General features: G+C 47.4%; 7 protein-coding genes across 7 annotated transcripts; 3 read left to right on the plus strand and 4 right to left on the minus strand.

Annotated features, from left to right (window-relative positions):
- Window positions 1-148: 148 nt before the first annotated feature.
- Window positions 149-513, minus strand: N7473_011061 (uncharacterized protein; the record flags this gene model as incomplete). The annotated part of the gene is made up of 2 exons (XM_057157000.1): window positions 149-414; window positions 435-513. 2 exons carry the CDS (start codon window positions 511-513, stop codon window positions 149-151), a joined length of 345 nt encoding a protein of 114 aa, XP_057004294.1.
- Window positions 514-1,465: 952 nt separating this feature from the next.
- Window positions 1,466-1,648, minus strand: N7473_011062 (uncharacterized protein; the record flags this gene model as incomplete). Its single annotated transcript, XM_057157001.1, has 1 exon — window positions 1,466-1,648. One exon carries the CDS (start codon window positions 1,646-1,648, stop codon window positions 1,466-1,468), a length of 183 nt encoding a protein of 60 aa, XP_057004295.1.
- Window positions 1,649-4,029: 2,381 nt separating this feature from the next.
- Window positions 4,030-4,551, minus strand: N7473_011063 (uncharacterized protein; the record flags this gene model as incomplete). Its single annotated transcript, XM_057157002.1, has 2 exons — window positions 4,030-4,452; window positions 4,501-4,551. The coding sequence occupies 2 exons, from the start codon at window positions 4,549-4,551 to the stop codon at window positions 4,030-4,032; spliced, it is 474 nt and encodes a 157-aa protein (XP_057004296.1).
- A 3,630-nt stretch (window positions 4,552-8,181) lies between these two features.
- Window positions 8,182-9,775, plus strand: N7473_011064 (sodium/calcium transporter; the record flags this gene model as incomplete). Its single annotated transcript, XM_057157003.1, has 9 exons — window positions 8,182-8,281; window positions 8,343-8,406; window positions 8,468-8,518; window positions 8,571-8,612; window positions 8,663-9,140; window positions 9,199-9,418; window positions 9,471-9,484; window positions 9,536-9,589; window positions 9,650-9,775. The coding sequence occupies 9 exons, from the start codon at window positions 8,182-8,184 to the stop codon at window positions 9,773-9,775; spliced, it is 1,149 nt and encodes a 382-aa protein (XP_057004297.1).
- A 1,120-nt stretch (window positions 9,776-10,895) lies between these two features.
- Window positions 10,896-13,064, plus strand: N7473_011065 (coatomer subunit alpha; the record flags this gene model as incomplete). The annotated part of the gene is given in 6 exon segments (XM_057157004.1): window positions 10,896-10,902; window positions 10,946-11,262; window positions 11,280-11,542; window positions 11,595-11,717; window positions 11,763-12,572; window positions 12,656-13,064. The coding sequence occupies 6 exon segments, from the start codon at window positions 10,896-10,898 to the stop codon at window positions 13,062-13,064; spliced, it is 1,929 nt and encodes a 642-aa protein (XP_057004298.1).
- A 2,878-nt stretch (window positions 13,065-15,942) lies between these two features.
- Window positions 15,943-16,443, plus strand: N7473_011066 (uncharacterized protein; the record flags this gene model as incomplete). The annotated part of the gene is made up of 3 exons (XM_057157005.1): window positions 15,943-16,180; window positions 16,229-16,356; window positions 16,420-16,443. 3 exons carry the CDS (start codon window positions 15,943-15,945, stop codon window positions 16,441-16,443), a joined length of 390 nt encoding a protein of 129 aa, XP_057004299.1.
- Window positions 16,444-17,863: 1,420 nt separating this feature from the next.
- On the minus strand, window positions 17,864-18,376 carry N7473_011067 (uncharacterized protein; the record flags this gene model as incomplete). The annotated part of the gene is made up of 1 exon (XM_057157006.1): window positions 17,864-18,376. The coding sequence occupies one exon, from the start codon at window positions 18,374-18,376 to the stop codon at window positions 17,864-17,866; it is 513 nt and encodes a 170-aa protein (XP_057004300.1).
- Between the last annotated feature and the right edge of the window lie 2,044 nt (window positions 18,377-20,420).

Raw genomic sequence — 20,420 nt, forward strand, 5'->3', positions numbered from 1 at the left:
GATGGATTGTCGCGTCAGGACTGAAAGATCCAAAAGCGATCCAAACCCAATGATAGGGATGCTATGGGCATCGAGCTGGAAGGAGCTAAGCAGTCGCTGAAGGATCGTTCCGAAAGCAACAGAGAGAAGCCCATTGAAGATTGCATGGCTAGCACTCATCGATGACTTGACTCGCTGCGTCGTGGAGCACGTTCTTTTCGCAATTCCAGAGTTGCACGGTTGATTCTAGGTCGTCTACTACTGCTAGCTCATGACTGGGTTTCTCACCTTGTGGTGAATAAAGGGAGACGGAGGGCATGAGAATAACCCCGAAGTCACCGCATCCGGTGCGTGTTGTTTCCTCTTTTGTTTTTTTGGGTCCAGCAGGTCGGCCCGACGACTTTGCGTTACGAAGGAAACTGACAATCGTTTGCACTAGAAGATATTTCACGTACTTTGATTTGGGGCATTGTGCTTCTTCTTCGAGTTGATTTGATTGTTCAGCAGAAATACGCCGCGGGATAGCGAAGGCATAACCTGAAAATTTGTAGCTCACTTTGCCTCGAAATTCAACCCTCTGAATCACTCATGGCAGCTTTGTTCTCGTTGGACAGCTTCCAGATATCGAAATCCGTAGTTCGTTCTTTAGAAATTTTATATTTCTTAAGAGTTTCGGAGTTGAAACGACGCAAGGCACGTATCCTTGCCTCGGCAAATCGATGTGCAACAAAGTATACTATGCAACAAAGTATACTAGTTCTACCGATGAGAGAAGCACATGACTGGGTCGTAGCATAATGGAAGGCACTGATAGGGACAATAGCAGTTCAACCCTATTGTGATGCCTACTAGTGCTACCTGACGGCCCACTGGAATGTGTCACCTCGTTTCAAGTGTTCACGTGACCGTGACTCTCCCTTAAAGGAAAGCCGCGCCATTAATTCGCCTGTGTCATCATCTTGAGGACTGCAAACCTTCCATCCAGCCTTAGTCTGTCTGATATTAGCTTCTTAGTTCATGATGGACAAATTCCCGCCAGAAATCGTTCTTCAAATAACGTCACACTTGAGTGCGTTTGATCTCTACCACTTCTTCATCGCTTATCTCACATGTATCCAATTCACACCAGGATGGCTCAGTAGCTCTTTATCATGCAATCCGCATGGGGAGATTGGGCCTGATGAAAGAGATTCCCAACATACGCCAACTCATCAAAGCGATCGATAACTTCACTCGCTACCCTGGCCAACATGACGAGGATTGTTATTTTGCTGGGAAGGAGAGGCAATTTGCAGCGAGTAGCTTCGGCGGCTATATCAATCCGCTAGCTGTTGCAATCATTCAACGCCAGGCACTTTCAACCAAGGCCCTGTAAATTATGGAATTTCTCCTCGACTCTGGTGCCGTTCCAGACGGGTTCGACCTAGTTCATCGACATTCATCTCTGTCTGTTGCCGCGACCCGAGGCGATGATGATGCTTTGTCTCTACTTCTCCGCTTTAGAGCCAACCAAAATTGATACTCTCAGAACACGCTTCTTCCACCCGATGGTGCTGTCCGGGGAGGCCATCTCCAGACACTGAAGCTCCTCATTGGAAACGGCGGTGGTCTGGCATCTGCGGTTCAGACTGATAAATCTTAACACCCGCAAGCCATCACCAGAACTCATGGAAATTTTTCAAAATCTCTACAATCATACAGTGTACTGCATGAACCAGTCTCAAATATTGAGGCTATTCAAGTGGGCCAATCCATCCATTAACATGAAATGTCGACATTCGTCGCGAATTGAGAAGCGGGCGAAGAACAGGAGGAATAAGGTTAATTACAAATTCGAAGAGCAACTCGAGAAATTTCTCTCTCTCTTCACTCGGCCCACCCTTGCATCTAGCACCTAGCGCATCGAACTTGTCCTGACTTGTCACCCTCCACAAACGACGCCTTGCTGGGTCACGTCCACTGAGCCATCGCTAAGGCATAACGGTCGCCCGCCGCGTGTGCTTCTACAAGTCTTGCGCCCGACCTGTGGGGCGATATATGAGAATCAATTCTTCTTCCCATTATAATCATCATGTTGGATAGCCGCTGCAACAGCAGATAATATATCATGGAGTGGCTGGTAACGAGGCTGCTGGGGCTGATCCGAACGCAAGAGCGAACGCCGAACCGCCACCAAAGCCTGTTTCCCTGCGAACGCTCACAGCACCAGCCAAGTCTACAATTCGCCAAGCGATGAGAAAGGATTGAACGTGGCTTGGGAGAAAGGTAAACACGGCAGAGAGATCCTTAGGCTTGAAGTGCAGCCGGTGAAAGCTGTCCTCGAACACACGTCGGCGCACATATGCCAATGAGCTCAGCATTCACACAGATGCGTATAGGTAAGACCAGCCTACGTGCCTGCTTTCACGCCACCAACGAGGCCGACACATAGGACCCCTTCTCTGCTCTGTAATACTGCTTGCAAGACAGGACTTGTTGATAGGAAATCAGTCAAAATTAATACAGGCCAGGAAGTCCGAAGAAGATCATTTCGGGATTTTAGTTAACGCGTCACGGAATAGTGGCTGGCTACTGTATGGAATAGACCATGGATTCCAAGGCGTCCATAAGGGGTTTCTGGAGAGACAATATAACGCCTGAAACCTTCCTCTTGAACCCTCCCTGCCCTTCCAACCTCACCCATTCTATCATTTCTCGCTGCTGCTGTAGATATTCAAACATTTCTGAGGCCAGTGTGTGACTTCTGTGAAGCGTTTCAAAAAGTCCGTGGAGTTCAGGTAAACGCTGAATTTCCACCCTCACGTCGGCCAGTTCCGCTTGTAGGCCATAATGCCCATTGAAATACCACGCAACGTGAGAAAGAAGTGCAAGTATCCCACGGGACTGTTGGCATGCAATGTTTTTGACTTGGCTGGCAAAACCTTTATTATCAACAATGCAGGCCGGACCCCGGTTATGAGGTTGAGTTGCAGCTCTCTGACAAGTATCCGGGTACTTGCCTTTTTCAACACCCAATGAATCTGAACACCAGGATCCGTATGTCCGCAATAATCCCTCGGCCGCTGCGAGAAGGATTTCATTGCAAAGCGGCGTGGGAACACCCTGACCCAAAATTAGAAAAAATCCCGGCCAAAGATTGAATTGAAATTTGGGATGTCTTACCCCTCGTGTTAAAAAACGGCCATCTGAATTTTGGGGGTGCACTTGGTGTCTGAGAATTTTGAAGATGCAGAAATGGTGCAAGCTAGTCTCAACAAGCCATGATCTTCGTGACTATCACAGTCCCCGTATATGTTCGAAAGTATTTTCAGTAATTCTACGACACGTGTAGGCCAATCCGGTTCTCAAAGCTATGTAGAACCTATAAGCGTCCCTATGTGAAGCACTACACCTACAGTACCGATAATGGGTTAGCAACCTTCATCTATCCAGCTATGGCGCCGCGTCCTCGGAAACCCATTGCCATCACCTTTTTGGGGTCAATGGTTTCCGCTAATCCGGCTAGGCCAACCCCATGCATGCGAGAAAGAATTCCCAATGTGATTAGTATCGAACTAAGTACTGCTGATCACGGCGCTTCCCTCCGAATGATGATATGATAGCAGCCCCGGGAGATAGAACGGTATTTATAGTAATGCTATTACCGGTTCAATTCGTACGGCCCTGGCCAATGAGAAGTTATTCTCTCCTATGATCAGGAGCTACGTTTTGACATCTCCCTTGGGGCTTCTCTATTCGGCTGCTTTGGGCGTCAAAATGGGTTCGCCTCTTGTACGAATGACTTCCTGCGGCTTTCTCTAGAGTTGCCAATGAACAGGGTCTAGGTGATCAAGTTTCTAGAAAATACCAATGGATAGAAAGATTGATATAGTTCCCTTGAAGTTTCAGGATAGACCGTGCATTACATTTAATCTCATGAGGTGCCAAAGTATTCATAAGCTGTCGAAAGGAAACCTGAGATCCTTTCATATCGACCCTCTGATCAGTTGGCAAAAGATGTGACCAGACAGTGTAGCGGCAGCCACAGGTCAGAACCATGCAGGGTCAAGTTTATTCTGAGCAATTCTGCATCATTAACAAGTTCATATCATCTGAACTCCTTTGATACCAATCAAGCACAAGTTTTGGGGTTTTTCCGTTCTGTTTTGCTTTTGCGTGTCGCGACAGATACATGCGGTGCACCATCCTGTACTTGCGCTGGGTTGGGGTTCCGGGATCAGTTGTATATTCGTTCGACTCAATCAAGGTCAGCTTGTCCAGCAGCAGCGGGACAGAGTCAAAGTGGTTGTGCACGCGTGCGATTTCCCGTTTAACCACGGCCAGATCTACCACGATGTGGCTGTCGGCAGATATATGGTCTGCCAAATAAACGCCCTCAAGCGGCACATCTTCCAAGATCGCATCGTCGAGACCTTCCGCTCTTATTTTTGCCTTGATATCAGGGCAAGGCCTAGCTAGCCAGGTCCGCACGGTCTAATAAATCAGTATAAACAATAACCATATCGTCACCTTGACACTTACCTCTAACGGTTCTGGCTCCACACTAACGTTGGACTCGTCGTGTTTTGGCATCGAAGTCTTCTAGTCGCGGGGCACTGGATCAAGACGGGGAAGGTGAGAATCGGAACACCCTGCGGGCGTATATATATGTATTCCAAGGCTGCCGGCAAGGCCAGCCCATGTTATCTACTAACAACTCATCACCTTCGTGCAGCGAAGATCAGCTGAATATGGTAAGGGCTTAGATCGGCAACTGCGGACTGAAATGAACTAGATGCGTAGAATCCGAGTTGTAGTCTAGACCATGTTCGAATTCCCACTTAGATAGCTTTGTCTAGTGGACAAAACTATCCAAGACTAAAATTATAAGCCTGACTCATGTGCACGGGGTAGCGTTGAAGAGTTCGAGGATGGATTGGCTCGTGCAAGCCTCGTTGGTCTAGGCTTCCCAGCAACCGGCTCGTATCCTCGAGGTCGATGTGCACGGACCGCTTATTTCTGATTTGAAATTAGTAAGTGGGATGGCGCCCCTTGTCTTGTTACAGATCTTTCCAAACACCATGTCACACATGTTGGTGGGGCAGTCAGTAACCAATGGACACGTGCTACTGATGACAAGAAGTCTTTTCAATTGTTTTTTACCGTCACTTTGAGTTAGTTAGCTCATGCCTTTACGATCCAGGCTCTGAGGGTTTTCTTTTGCTTTGACGCTGCGGCTAACTGTCAAACTTATCCGCGATCGTTCCTCAACTTGGCATCACTTTTTTAAGTATTCCGAGGAATTTCCTAATTATTTGCATCTCGCGGACTCACAATCACTTCGTTCCAGTCTCTTCTCCATCCCTTTTTCATGGCGACACCTCACCATATATCCTCGTCTGAGCTACTAAGCTCTTATATAGACTTACTCCATTCATTCAAAAGGGGACACATACGTAATTTAAGTGACCTGGGTTGCTTTCATAATACTGTAACTAACAAATGTCCTTCTTCCGAGTATCCACTGTTGCTGCTGTTCCGTTTGGGGTGGCTAAGCCTAGGTTTGTAGCCTTAGCAATCAGGCCTCAGAGGCCTTGACTCACCAGTTGCTATGCAGCCTACATTTATATCTAGGCTACTAGCTATGATATTTTACCCGGGGAAGACATCCTCGGTTGAAGGGATTTGCAAACGAGCGGGGTTGCAAACCAAGGGGGGTTGCAAATCAAGGGGGGTTGCAAACCAAGGGGGTTGCAAACCAAGGGGGGTTGCAAACCAAGGGGGGTTGCAAACCAAGGGGGTTGCAAACCAAGGGGGGTTGCAAACCAAGGGGGGTTGCAAACCAAGGGGGGTTGCAAACCAAGGGGGGTTGCAAACCAAGGGGGGTTGCAAATCAAGGGGGGTTGCAAACCAAGGGGGGTTGCAAACCAAGGGGGGTTGCAAACCAAGGGGGGTTGCAAACCAAGGGGGGTTGCAAACCAAGGGGGGTTGCAAACCAAGGGGGGTTGCAAACCAAGGGGGGGTTGCAAACCAAGGGGGGTTGCAAACCCAAGGGGGTTGCAAACCAAGGGGGGTTGCAAACCAAGTGGGGGTTTATGCCGTATGCCCATGTGACATTGGATATGCAGATGATATTGCATGAATAGATTCGCCTAGCAAGTCGGATGGAGCTTAGGGCGTGTTGTAATGAGTTATAGGATGTACAGCGATCCAATCATGACACGGAGAAATGGAGTCAACTCCTTAGTTGCTTTAAAAATAGGGAATATTTGTCTCTTTGTTATCGGTATGCCTGAGTCCAATGTCGAAGAGGCTAGATATCATACCATAACTGAATATCCATGCACTTCTATGAAAATGCTCGTAGTGTTTGTAATATTTCATGATTGCTGGATCTGTTCTCAAAATAACGTTCTTCATGGGTAGAACTCCACCAGGCAATTTTGAAAACTCTCACACTTCTTATCAATTGGCTGTTTCCGGTACAGCAATGATACACCCAACGCGGTCTATGCCCACATGGCCCTGAGCTTCGCGTTGATCTCCTCCTGTAGCAGCTTGAACGCCTTCAACACCATCAGTATATGATCAAAAATACACCGCTAACGCGTTGCAGGTGGGGACGATCGAATCGAACTCCCGTGCTCAGCGACAGGGGTGGTCAAAAAAACGCGACGCTAGCGCTGCAGGAGGGGATATGTACTAATAGAAGTTAGGAATAGTGTCTGTGGATTGGGCTTCATTATATGTCCCCGTATCTGTAGGGGGCATGGCAGTAAAAATTATTCTGATCGTAATGTAGAAATGTTTTACCATCGTTTTTTACATCACTTTTGCATCACTTTACCATCATTTTTAATATCTGATAGGTCACAATGGAAATGGCTGGCAAGCATGAATTGATGATAACAGGCTAAAAGCAGCCATCAGAAACTTGGTCTATCCAATATTGTGCATCGCCACAACATTATGGTAGTAAACGAAATTAGCATATAGAACAGCAGGATCATAATCAATCAATCGATCTTTACGCGGCCCTGAAAATATTAGTTCTTGTATTATCGATCTACCCGCAAATTGGTGGCTTCAGCTGTTCCCAGGAAGAATTCGAAGGATCGTGAAATGGCGAAAGGGGTTACTTACGGGTCTTTCACTCCGGTCTAACCCAGAATTACAGATTATTTTGACCTGGGATATCACGAGTTCTAGACCGATGATCAAAACCACCTACCCCCGGTCGAGTTTATTTACAGAGTTGCAGCTCCCTTAATTCCGGTTTGTAGCGTATCACAGAACGCGAAAAATGGCTCCATCAATCATACTTCGAACGTATAGACACTCTTAGTGGCTTTTTGGCTCTCACTCTCAACCTATCTCGCTCGCCATTATTGGCATTACAGATATGGCGGCTGAGCGCGGAACAGCTTGACTGGGGGTATGGAGAACAATATAGCCATAGTTATGAAAGAAAGGAATGAAGAGAATAAATACGATGTGTGTATTGGTACCAAAAATTAACTTGGTACCAAAATTGGCCTCTGCTAGACCCTTTCCTCTGGGCGTCATTCTGGGATGAACAATGACTCTCAGGGTCGCAGACCCCATAGAACTCCGGGGCGACATAGGCAGAATGGCATATTGCGCAAAGAAACTAGGGGACTCATCACAAAGATAGGACGAGGACGACTTATCAACATGTTTGATTTCAACTCATTACTTGCACTTTCACTAGGAACTGTGACATTATACGAAACCTTAGTATCTCTTTCAAGTTGATTCCACAGCGTGGACTACGAAACGCAATCCACTTTTGTAATGGCCACATTTGCTTCCTCTCGTCTGGATTCATTAATGGACTCATCGTCTTCTCTTGTCATTTAGGGACACAGCCAGCTGCCTCCACTGGGATGTGCATATCGGAATTGCAGCATGGGGCTCTATAATGATCAGCGGGTGAAATTTGTGACTCACCGATACCTCGTTTGGGAATTTTATTCCCTTTGTGAATGAGAACGATCCTTCTTGTTTTTGTTTTTTTGTTTTGATCTAGGCACCAGCAAAGCATCTAATAGGTACGATAGAATCGGAAAAAAGACACCTGTCCAATTTCATCTGGCTCTATAAATCTCTTGGTGGCATCTATCGATGGACCGTTCAATCCCATATTCCACTGAATCACGATCTAATCAGACTTACTGCATTGAATCCAAATTTCTACCCATGATGATGTTGATGAAGGCTATCTGGACTGAAGCAACTCGGTTCAACAGAGTAACGGGAAAATCATGGACCATTGGGTTTCTGTTGTCGCTGATCCTAATTGGTTCGTGGAGATTTAAACACTGCCCTCGGCACATAGATCTGGCTCTCTAATATCGTGTTAGCTCTATCTACTTCCTTCAGTCTTGATCCGCTTATGGCATGCTTGGTGGAGTTTGTGGCCATTATGTGAGTGGTTTGGAATGGTTGAATGGATGCTATGGCCTTTACTAAACGAGCGATGGAAAAGCTTTTTCAGAAAGGTTCAAGTCCTCTTTTGGGACGATGCCATCAAAAGCCGGTATGCTACTACTTGTATTCTAGGAAAGTCATATTGTTGACACTCTCCTTAGGTTTGGAGATATCGCGATGGTCATTCTGGAATCGATCGCACAGTGCGGCTCCCTTCCTTGCTCAGTCGGACTCAGAGCGCTGATAATATTAGAAACTCCACCGAATTCATAATCTGCTATCTCGGCGTCATCCAGAGCAATACGACATGGATCGGTAACTTTGTTCAGGGTTGTCTCTGGTTACGGTTGTTTTTCTTGCTTGGTTGCTGTCTGACCCAGGCAAAGGTCAACTCACTAAATCGTTTATTCCTAGAAACAGAAGCCAAGTCCGCAGGCATCCTTGCCAGCGCGGTATTCTGCTTGATTGCTCACAATTTCCTACGCTGTGAAACAAGTTCTGCTGGTTCAATTCAAGGTCCTTGGCTCGCGAGGCTGGACTTTTCTCCGATGGGCGCTACGACAGTCGTCCTTATCCTACTGTCGGGTTACCATGTCTATTTGCAGCAACAGCCCGTATTGATTTGCCCGGAGACCAGATCTACCGGATGCCTGCCACAGTTTTATCTATGGTTCTCGCTGCCGTTAGTCGGCGTCTCGACTGCACTTATCGCCTGGTATTTGAGCCACATGGTACGTGTTTTCCAGCTTCTTGCCTTCATCACGGGCTTATTGCTAATCATTCAGCCAGTTTCACTCCCTCCAGACTCTAATATCTGACGGGAAATTTTCTGAGCTATTTGTGGGCCAATTTATCCTTCCATTAGTGTGTAACACTATAAATCACCTCCGGATAGCGACGTATACATGCCGACATCGTCCACATACGGCATTTCGGTATGTTCAGTACTGGAGTGTCACATTCTTGGTTTTCGTCTTACCATTCGTTTCGTTGGTGGGATACGCATGGGGTACGTCGTCAAGAACACGAGAGTCATGGTAGCCGCGCTAACCCTGGACTAGGAAGCAACGTTTCGGTATGGTGCACTGTCATAAGGGCCATGGGGAGCTTTTACTGACATCCATAGACGCTATCTACTGACTTGGTAACCTTGAAATGGGCCCTGCTGCCAATCGCGATGGTAAATAAGGAGCCCACCACCTATTCCACATGAGAGATCGCTGATCATGGACACCTGCAGCTTGCCTGGATTAACACTGGTGGTTCTTTTCACTGGACTATGGGAGCCGGCCTCATCGGGTGCTATGCCAGGTTTATAATAACGGCGTGGAATGGTGTAGAAATACCACTAGCTCATGCGCCATAACCCGGGGAACCGTGAATGCTATTCTTCGATTGCTGGGCTATATTGGGTATTTTAACATACAGCAGCTGCTATATGCTATTTGTTCTCCGTCTGCCCACTTTTTCTTCGTATCACTTTTCTAAACCCACCAATAGCTGACCTTACACAAAGTCGTTGACTTTAGGCAGTACAAAGAATGTGAACTGCCGGAATTATGTCGTCGCAAATGCCTTGAGTGGATCTGTTACTATCGTCTCTCTTGGGCTCTATAACCTAGGACTCTATCTGACGATTGACATGAGTGAATACTTGATGCCGGTATTCTCCCGCTTGAGCTTAGCGCAGGCTGACTCTCTCGGCCACATGGATGGCTGTGAACCCTGCTGGCGTGTGGTGGCTGTAACGTAGCTTTCAGCTAAATAAATACCCTAGCATGGGTGACTGCAAACGACAAGTAGCAGGAGGTAGAGTATAGGATAAAGGGGAACTAAAAAGCAGAGCAGTATCATAGCCATTTTACGCTCTACACAGGCTTTGCTCCACCATGTTTGTTTGATAACAATACCAGTTCTAGGCTTTCGTGGACCAGGAGGAAACGATGTTTCATGAGTTCGCTAAGGAGTCCGATTGAACAACCCCCTATAGATACTTGGAGAATGAACTATGAACCCCTGCAACTACCATTTGAAATACTCTAATGGACATCCTTCTCCAGGAGCTCATAGACTATGTATCTTGCGTCTCTTCTGGTGTTATATTCGTCCACTCCAATGTTAAAATTTCCAATGCCAGTGTTTCGTCCAACGTTCTGCCTATTGCTGTAACTGCTGTCTTCGGAATTGGGCCCCTTCCAAATTCGATGTTAGGCCTAATAGCGAAAATGAACTGTTGAGGCCCAAAGAAATATTTATGTGTGGAAGACTCGAACTCAACATAATTTGTTTGCGTCCGATGTCGATTCGAAAGCACGGAGGCCGAAGAGCCCATTTTGGTATTTCTCCAAGCTAGTTCTGAACTCCTTACGTCTAGGTAACATTGACCAGGCAATCGCGTATTTGCTCTACCAGGAGGCTTCTAGTGTTCGAGCAGTCAACCGTTGATTTTGTCAGCTGGTAACGACAGGTCGATTAAGCTCTGGCGCATGAGTGGTTTGTTGGTTTCAGTACAGCTCATTGGATCCCAGTCATGCAGATACTGAGGCATTGGAGATTGGTGTCTGCCGCGGTCACTCCGAGAATGTTTCTGCTTGCCTCTTCCACCACTACCAAGACCTAATCCTCTCCGTCGGCGGAGATGGCACAATTTGTGTGTGGCATCGCAGCAAGCTGACCACCGTCCGGTCTTTCAAACGGGACACCACCCGGTTCTGGGCTAACGTTTCTCATCCAAAGAGGAATCTATTCGCCACTTCCCACGATACCGGTGCGATGGTGTTCAAGCTGGAACGTGAGGGCCTTGCCTCCACTCTTTACCGGGAGAGGCTCGTCTACGTTACGAACAAGAAAGATGTAAAGTCATTGTAAAGTCATACGACTTCGGCAAAGATGTCGACATGCCTCCTATCCTGTCGCTTCGCCATAAGGCTCTTCCTCGAACCCTCTCGTATAACCGCGCCACGTATGCCATCCTGCTCACTTACCCCAACCATCCTGGAACATATGAGCTCATGTCTTTGACTCGCAACGCAAAACGTGCTGATGAGTCCACCGTTATCAGCAGCGACCCTGCTAAAACTACTTCTTTGCCACCCTTAACCGTTTCGCCGTTTTCAATTCTGCTACCCAGCAGGTCGATATCAAGGACCTGAGAAACTCCACAATGAAGATTATTAAGACCCCAGGTGGTACGAAAGACATGTACTTTGGTGGCACTGGACGCCTGCTCTTATTACGCACACTACCGTTACTCTCTTCGATGTCCAACAGAATAAGCAGTTGGCTGAGATTGCGGTCGGTGGTGTGAAGTAAGTGGTCTGGTCGGCGAATGGCCTATGTTGTGCACTGCTCAGCAACCACAATGTTACAATTGCTACCGCCGCTCTACGGAGAATGAGCACCTTACACGAGAATATTCGTATCAAGAGCGCTAGTTGGGATGATTCTGGTGTGCTTATCTACTCGACTCTCAATCACATCAAGTACTCGCTACTGAACGGGTATGTTATTGCGTTATTTGTTTTATCCGACATCTATGCTAACGATTTATCGACATGCGGCAATGATAGTGGAATTGTCCGCGCCTTTGACCAACACGTCTACCTTGTCCGCGTCACAGGATCCAATTTGTACTGCCTCGACTGCAACGCCCAGCCTCAGATCCTTTCCATCAACCCTGCAGAGTATCGATTCAAGTTGGCACTAGTCACAAAAAACCATAAAATGATGCTTCAGGCCGTCAAGAACACCACACTGGTCGGTCTGAGTATCATTTCGTACATCCAAAAGAAGGGCTATCCCGAGATTGCTATGCAATGTGTACGGGACCCGCGGACACGTTTCGATTTGGCCCTAGAGTGTGATAATTTCAAGGCCGCTATCGTTATCGCTCGCAGAATAGATGATCCTAGCTACTGGGACCGACTGGGACCACAGGCCTTGGCTCATGGTAACCACAAAACTGCGGAAATGACGTACCGGAAGCAGCGCAACTTCAAGAAGCTCTCCTTCCTCTATCTCGCCACTGGTAATCAGGAGAAGCTGTCCCGCATGGCCCAGATGTCTAAGCTCCGTGGAGACTTTGTCGGCCGCTTCCAGAACGCCATCTACCGTGGTGACGTTGTGGATCGCATCCAATTGTTGAAGAAGGTGGATCAGTATAGGTGTTTCAGACTTAGTTTATTCTGCCTTGAGTTTCCTGGAATACTAATTCTCCTATAGCCCCCTTGCTTACCTTGTGGCAAAGACAAAATGACTTTAATGAGAAAGCTGAGCCCATTCATGAGGCTAGCGGTCTCACGGAAGACCAGATAGTCCTACCCTGGTTCGAGATGCCCCTCACAGTCCCGCATCCTATTGTTCCCACCTTCAAATCAAACCGGCCTGTCAGGACGACTGATCCCTCTTCGTTCAAGAAGGCCTTGGTCGGCTGGGCCGATTCTGGGGACAAGGCGGCTACTGATGGCTTCGAGGTTGAAGGCGATATGGAGGCTGGTCTCGGCAAGAACTTCGATGAGGAGGTCAATGCCTGTAACCGGGAGGGAGATGATATTAGTTTTGGGCTCTTGCATGATGGGAACATCGAATCCAACGACAGACACACCATGGAAAGCAAATGCACGAAAGCTTCGTGTCCCGGCGTACAGTGTTCGTGATGACTCGATGTACGCCGAAGACGAGTCTGTTTACGAATAATCCATTTCCTGGCATCTACTTGGAGGACTGATGATGTTACAAATGGCAACCGGGGATCCAAAAGCCCTTTCATGGACATTTCGTTGTGAGCCTTAGGGCAGCTTATAGCTCTAAGCAAGCTACCCGTAAGAAATGATCGAACTAATACCTCGCCCGCCGTGCACCTGGGTTAATGTAGTGATAGGATGTACGTATGAATGACCTTTACTTAGCTTTACTTGACATGACTAAAACATCCCTTGCGACTTCATGAATATTCTGAGTCATGGTTTTGTGTGGACGCTTCCGCCTCCACTAACATTATCTCAGGCCCACTCAAAACCTTCGCCGATCTATATCCACCTCCATGACTATGAATATTTTCAACCACCAGCGATGCTAAATAAATCCAGCAGCGACCAGGTTGGTTCAGCCGGGAATGGAACCGTAGAGCCTGAGGGCACTTTTGCTCCGCTTACAATTTGTCCTTCGATGGATGTCTACTATAGACCCTTTGAGCTAATCTAAGTAACATTTATCGGAAAGACCGTTGCATGAGGTACTCAAAACGTAGACTGAGGATCGCTTAGGCTTTCCGATTACCAGATGGAACGAATCCCTTCTGGTTCACCCACAGTCGCGGTGACTCCGTCTCGAAATCCAGCTCTCTGAATATCAATACTATCAAAAGTTTCAAGCGGGTAAACGAAATCAACAGTTTTTAGCGAAAGCAATACTGCACGGCTTAACTGGCCTAGATGGCAGATAAGTGCTTCCCTTTCGGGCTCAAGCAGACTGACTGTCAAATTTTCCAAGCGACCAGGGAACACAGACTCCGTCGATAAAATCCGCTGATCAACTCTCAAAGATCTCAAAGAAGCGAAACACTCAAGCGATCCCAGTTGCCCCCAAGTATTATCAAGGTCATCGGGTAGGTCCTGATCCGTGTGTTCGACGCCGACGAAATAACAAGGAAACTCCAAGACCAGTGATTCTAGGCCGTCTTTGAAGGGAGTAAGGGCCTGAACGATCTGGAATGTGTTAAAATGGGAATCAATGTCCGAAGCCCCGCATGATACAGGATGGCGATGTTCAAATGTCATTAACCCTTTGCAATGCCGGAAAATTTTGCTGATACCATCGAAATCCAATTAGCTACACTCGAACTCCAGATGCTGCAACTTCAATTCATTCGACAGTTCAATGATGCCGGCCGATGGAAAGCCCTTTAGGTGTAACGCCGATATAGATGGAGCAAACCCAAAAGGTTGCCGCTTGAATAGCTCATCCCCGTCTGAGCGGAAACCAGGATGCTGTTCGCCCTAGAGCTCAGGCAGATTGGGAAACTGAAGCCCTTGAAGAGAGTGAAGTGTAAATCCGTCGATCGGCGGGCATAAAAAGCGAAGATTTAAAGCAGTCATGTGTAATATTAGTTTTAGACGATATGCAAAGTGGGAGACCTTCTAATACAAGGCGTGGTCCCCATTCATTGAGCAAGAAATTCTTAATCAAGTTGCTCAATGGGCTGGAACTAGAAATGGCTGCCCACAACAGACCAAGTCGCTTCCATATGTCGGGGTGGCTAGAGCTTGCCTTGACAGTTTTGAACACCAAAGGCTGCGCAAAGTCTCAGAACCATTTTGAGACAAGGCAGAGTGGTATCAGGGACTGGAGATCCAGATTCTCCATGATCATCAACATAATCTTGGCCGATATGCATTCCATATGGGATGTGACTCTGAAGATATTGGGCTGGCTGTGTTTGCAGATACAGTACAATCAGATTGAGAGGTATGGCAACCCAAAGTAAATCAAAGAGGCGACGGCGGCTTTACGTGCAGATGCGCCTCGCCACGTGATACCAAGTGGAAAACGGAATGCCTTGTCGGAATACTGCTCAGTGGGTCATACTAGTGTACCAATAGGATATTAATAGGTCTAAATTACTATCAAGCCCCTAACTGGCAATTTGGATGGGCTCAGAATACCTGACTAAGCTACGCGGGAGAGAATTAACTAACTAGTCCTTAGTTAGGAGGTGTCATGTTTCGTATACCACTCTTCTGCCTAAGATGATTGCCCGTGCCCTGCGACAGTTACTCAATATATCAGCCATCAGACACAGAAGGTTTAGTCATTGGCCCCGCAGTTCCGGTTGAAAGAAAGTGGACAAAGACGATATTTGAGGGCCTTCTCTTGCCATTTGGCGCACTACCAACTGCCTCCATTGGAATATGCATATCAGAGTTGCCGCATGGGGCTCTATAAATGATCAGCGGGCGAAATTTGTGACTTACTCATACCCCCACTCGGGCTTTTTACACCCCTAACTACATAATATTCTGCCGCTCACAGTATTGAAATATCCGTCCAAGATCAGCCGGGCCGTCCCTATAAGATTATCCACGCCGCTCTCCATATCTAGAAAGAAACATCCCTTTTAATCAAAATGGGAAACCAACCAAATCCTTCTCGGTAAATGGAATACAAGATAGGAGGCAACCACATAAAGGGGGCCAGTCGTATGAGCCATCCTATCATCGAATCACCCCTGGAGGGTTGACCGGGGTGTGCTGTGCGTGCGTCCTGCTTAAATCCAAGCCAAAGAATGGACTAGTAGCGTGATACATAATTACCTGAGGTCGATCGAATGAGATGCTGGTAAAATGGGTGCGGTTGAACCTGGGTGCGGTTGAACCTGGATGCGGTTGAACCTGGGTGCGGTTGAACCTGGGTGCGGTTGAACCTGGGCGCGTGCAGTTGAACCTAAGTGTGGTTAAAAACATGTTTTTTTTGATAGAGTAGGTCTATAAGAAGTGCGGCATATCCGATGACAGTTGAGTTTCCAAGAGTAAGAAAATGACTCTCCCTCCACCTACCGCTCTTTGCCGCTCCCTCTGCCCATCGCACTTTGTCGCCACAATACGCGATTATATACCACCCTGGATTAGCGAGATCCAGCGCGAGTCTTTGATGCAGAAATTTGACCTTTTCCGGAAATTGATTGGTGACGGCTCATTTCAAGTCGTTGACGGCGTTCCCTTCCCAGACGTGAATTGTTGCGAAGCTATGATGCCAGCGCTCCGACAATTTATAAGTTGGTTTTCCTCAAGCCTGTATTGCTAGGTTCTAATTGATGTTTTAGATCTGCTAGACGAAGATCAAGAAGGGAAATGTCCTGTCAAGTATAAAGAGGCGATTGGACTTAGTTTACAAGAAGTCGAGGACATACTAGACCACGCACTAATGCTGTACGACTACTGTGCTGGACCGGTATGTCAATGAGCTCCTCGTCCAATGTGATCCTATGCTCATAATCTCATGTTAATTCGGCAGGAAAGCCTGGAAGGTCGGGTGTGACGTCCCGGATGACGGGAACCATGAGTGCCAAATATGGATGATAATATGGGGCGCCCTTACCGAGGGGCAAATAAAACATCACCCCAACAGATGGCTTTCATTCCCTTTTTCTTCTCCAGTCTTGATACCTTGGTTTAAAGCATAGAGTAGCCAATATTTCAGTTTGACTCGTAACAGTAGAATATACTTGATGCAGCTGGTGATAGCTATGAATATATACGGTTATGATGCCGCCTTTCGAGTTCCGAGTTACGTTCCGCCGTGATCGATGTAATCGATAAGAGCTTTCATAGCCAAATTGCTTATCTTGCCGTGCTAGCACTGTAAAGTGATGCATGATGCTAAACAAATCCATTAGAACAAAAACATAACTATTGTTACTCTTAGCTGCAGGGGCTAAGTTATCTCGTTTCCGTTTTGATTTCGCCGGCAGCGAATTTGCACGCCAGACTCATAACAATGTGAGGAGGACCGACTGTACGGTCTGGGTCTTGGGCGAACATGGACAGAGACGTAGCCTTTTCTTCTTGGCTTTGGGATGTGAGTGGTCTGGGAAGAGATGGAATGCACCTGAGTCTCGCAGGTAGCGATTCACAGTTACAAAATCCTAGAATAATTTGGGTGCGTCTGCTGGCACGACATTAAAATTCTGGCGAACTGATTTTTGCCAAGCCTTTCACGCCTTACAATTTACCAATTCAACCACACTCTTTCTTCTTATTGCCATGGTCGAGTCCAGGCCTAACCACTCTCCAGGCCTAGCCACTCTTCACGATGTCCCTTAAGGTGGCTATCAAGGTAGGCAGGTGGGACAGCATGCCCGCAGGGGATGCACACCAGCACCTGGCATTCTGAGAGTTAGCGAAAATTCTCCATCATGGCCACTGGTAGGGTCGACGCGTTCAGCGAGCGAGGGCGGTTATGGGGGATGACGCTATGTATTTGGCCAAGTGTAGGAGTACGCCAATAGGTCGCTTATCCATCAGGATCCTCATAAACAACCTCTATCAATTAATAATCCTGAACGAACTCTTTGAGGACGCGCTCGTACGCGTTGGGTGCGTGGCGATTCCCGGGAGAGTCAGTGGTAACTACTGGGGTTGACCCCCCCACATCCTCAGGGAGAGAAGTTGGAGGGAGCCCTCCCTCCTTCAAGGCAAGGGGATAAGTCGATTCCACTCAGTAGGTTTAGAAAGAAACAGAGTGGGATACGGCGTGATATCATTCGCTACTCTCAAGTCGCGGCTTTTTAGCATAGAAACCGCAAAAATGAAACCGAAGGCATAAAAAATTAGAATGAAGCTCAATGAAGATCAGAAAATTTTAGCCACGCAGGTTACACTCCGCACCGATCAGTTAGATAATGCTTATCGATGGTAATCAAACCACATCATCTCCGATAATCCGGGGTACGTCAATTTCAAAGCCTCCAGTTCCACTTCATCCCTAGTCTCTGAAAGTAGCCAAACAAATCTCTTTTCGGCACGTACCCAGCATACGTTCTCTGCCATGCTGCCGCAAATGAACCTTCGATAGGTCCCAATTCCCCAAAGCCGAGTATCTCAAGAGCCCAGGACGTCAATAATGCGAGGACGCCAAGTGCAATCAGTGTGGCATAAACAGGATGATCTATTGCAAAGCTGGCAGCAGCTTTCTTACTTTGAGCAAGAACTTCAGTCGCTGCTCGGGCCATCTCCGTGCCGTTCTTGATTGCATTCTGCAATCCATCCAGAATAGCTTTTGCTACGGTATCGGACCAGCCGTTGATGCGAATCACCTCGTTCAGTTCTTTTTGGAGTGAACTGCGTGTGTCGGCCTCGAGGATCTTGGTGACAATTTCAGAAGCAACGGACTCGGACGATCTATGATTGGCAAGGGACAGCGACCTGTTCGACTGCGTTCCAAATATGCACTGGAATATAAAGTCAAGCATATTGGTGATTGCTCAGAGTAGCTGGTACTCTCTATTTTTGTAGAAGCAGTGCTTGATCTGCCGTCTGGTAAGTGAAATGGGAGGTTCAGAGAGCTTGAGAAGCGGTTCGAAAATATTTGTGGATAGCGAAGGGTGTTGGGAAAAATAAAAAACTGGCGGTGAAAGGGGGATGAAAGAAAATGGGGAAAAGGTAAGGAGGCACGTCTGTGTCTCAAAAGAATCAAAAGCTTGTCGGATTGTCTCACCCGTAGCACTGACCACCGTACCCCTGAGCAAGCTCAGGTGGAAAGCGACAGATCAATCTTTCTTAATACCTCGTTATCGACCATAAAGTACTCGTCTAGACCCTTCTTTTATGCACACCGCGCTGGCACGGGCATAAGATTGTAGAGTTGATGCGCCTACATCGCACGCTTTGTGCTTTCTCATACATAAATTGTATGCGCAACAAAACAGTGGGGTACATCGTTCAAGACTGGGCGGTATTGAGGTGATAGATTTGCCTCTGCTCTTACACCCGCTCGATTTACGGGCTATTTTCAGGCGCTCCAGGCGCTTATCCGGGTCGGCGTGTGGACCACTCAAGAAACACTGTCCACAGTCCCTACACAAATAGTTGGACGGGCTGACACCAGAGACGCAGCCATGGAAGGTCCTAAAATGTAAGAGCAGCACAAGTCCAGGATTGTTCCTGACAAATGACTTTGCGTTTCTTTTTCTTGATCCTATCATTTAATTTTTCAGGGAAGCTGCACTGCAAAGAATGCTACCGCATATCTGTGAATACAACCCTTACGAGACGTCATCTGGACGGTAGACCCGCTCGTTGGGAGCCAAATCTGTATGCAAAGCACCGAGCCTCAACCTCAGCTCCTGCCGATGTGGAGTAATCGGGCAGGTCTTTAGCCCCCTTCAGCCTACCCCCACTGACATGGCCCTTCAAAACAATCTGATATCTGTTGAATATTTCACAGGTTTGGGGCCTCAAATAATATTTCATGTTAAGGGCTCCGCAAACTTAGGATGATGTTAGAATGGGGAGATTCCTACAGACCCGTGCCGGAGTTGAGAAACTCGCCGGTGCCGAGAACGAGTGTCGAACACCTGATTCTGTGCAAATCAACCTGCCTGTCTCCAGTCCTCATACTTGCGAGGCGAGTCGTTGCCGTAGGTCAGGCCAACGTACATCTCTCCTCTAAAACTATGAGTTATTTTCGGTATATTTGGCAATCAACCAGCAACCACTATATCGCTATGACGACAACCGGGACATCGCTCCGCGCACCCTTGGAACTTACATCTGTTGAATTGACCAACACGCATGTAGGAAATTCATCATCCGTAAGTGAAAGATTGACTTGATTTGCAGCGCAGGGTCGCGCGGGTGCCGATCGGGAGCATGTTGGCAAGAACTGGGCATATTACTTTCCATCACGCCCACCAAAACACCCTCTCACTTGCTCCAGTGAAGCGGAAGCTAAAGGAATCGAAGTGGATTAAAGCTGAAGATGCGAGGCCTCCCTCTTTCTGGGTATCATCGGCTTGCGACACTACTGAAAGGTGTACCATTCCGGCTAGTCTATAATTTCGACGAATGTGGTGTCCAACCTGGCCAGGGCCAGTTTCGTAAGGTCATTAGGGATAAACCACACTGCTCTGACCCTGCTGAGGCCGAGAGAGGCTAGATTATTACTGGCTCGAGTATGGGCGACTACCTCCTTATGTCACGGGATAATTACGTTGAGCCACAGCTTGAACTCTGATGGTGGTTTAGTAAAGCGACTTACGCTGGCTTGATCGTATTCATTAAGTTGACATGACAAGATCGACCCGATTGCGTGCCGCATCTGTCTTTTGACTGTGCTCTACGGCCGCAGAGATTCGGGGGATAGCGGAGACACCTATGGCACTATGTAGAATATAGTCTAGGAGAGTGATGTAGAAGAGAACGCAGGTGCGGTTCTATGTCACCGAAGCGTCTTGGGTGAAACCTTTCGTTGGCTTTTGCATAGGATCAGGCATATATGCGAGTGCAGCGAGTTTC

Source organism: Penicillium subrubescens, assembly GCF_028828155.1.
Source record: "Penicillium subrubescens strain IBT 31985 chromosome Unknown utg000008l_segment0_segment0, whole genome shotgun sequence".
In the NCBI taxonomy this organism is placed as follows: domain Eukaryota; kingdom Fungi; phylum Ascomycota; class Eurotiomycetes; order Eurotiales; family Aspergillaceae; genus Penicillium; species Penicillium subrubescens.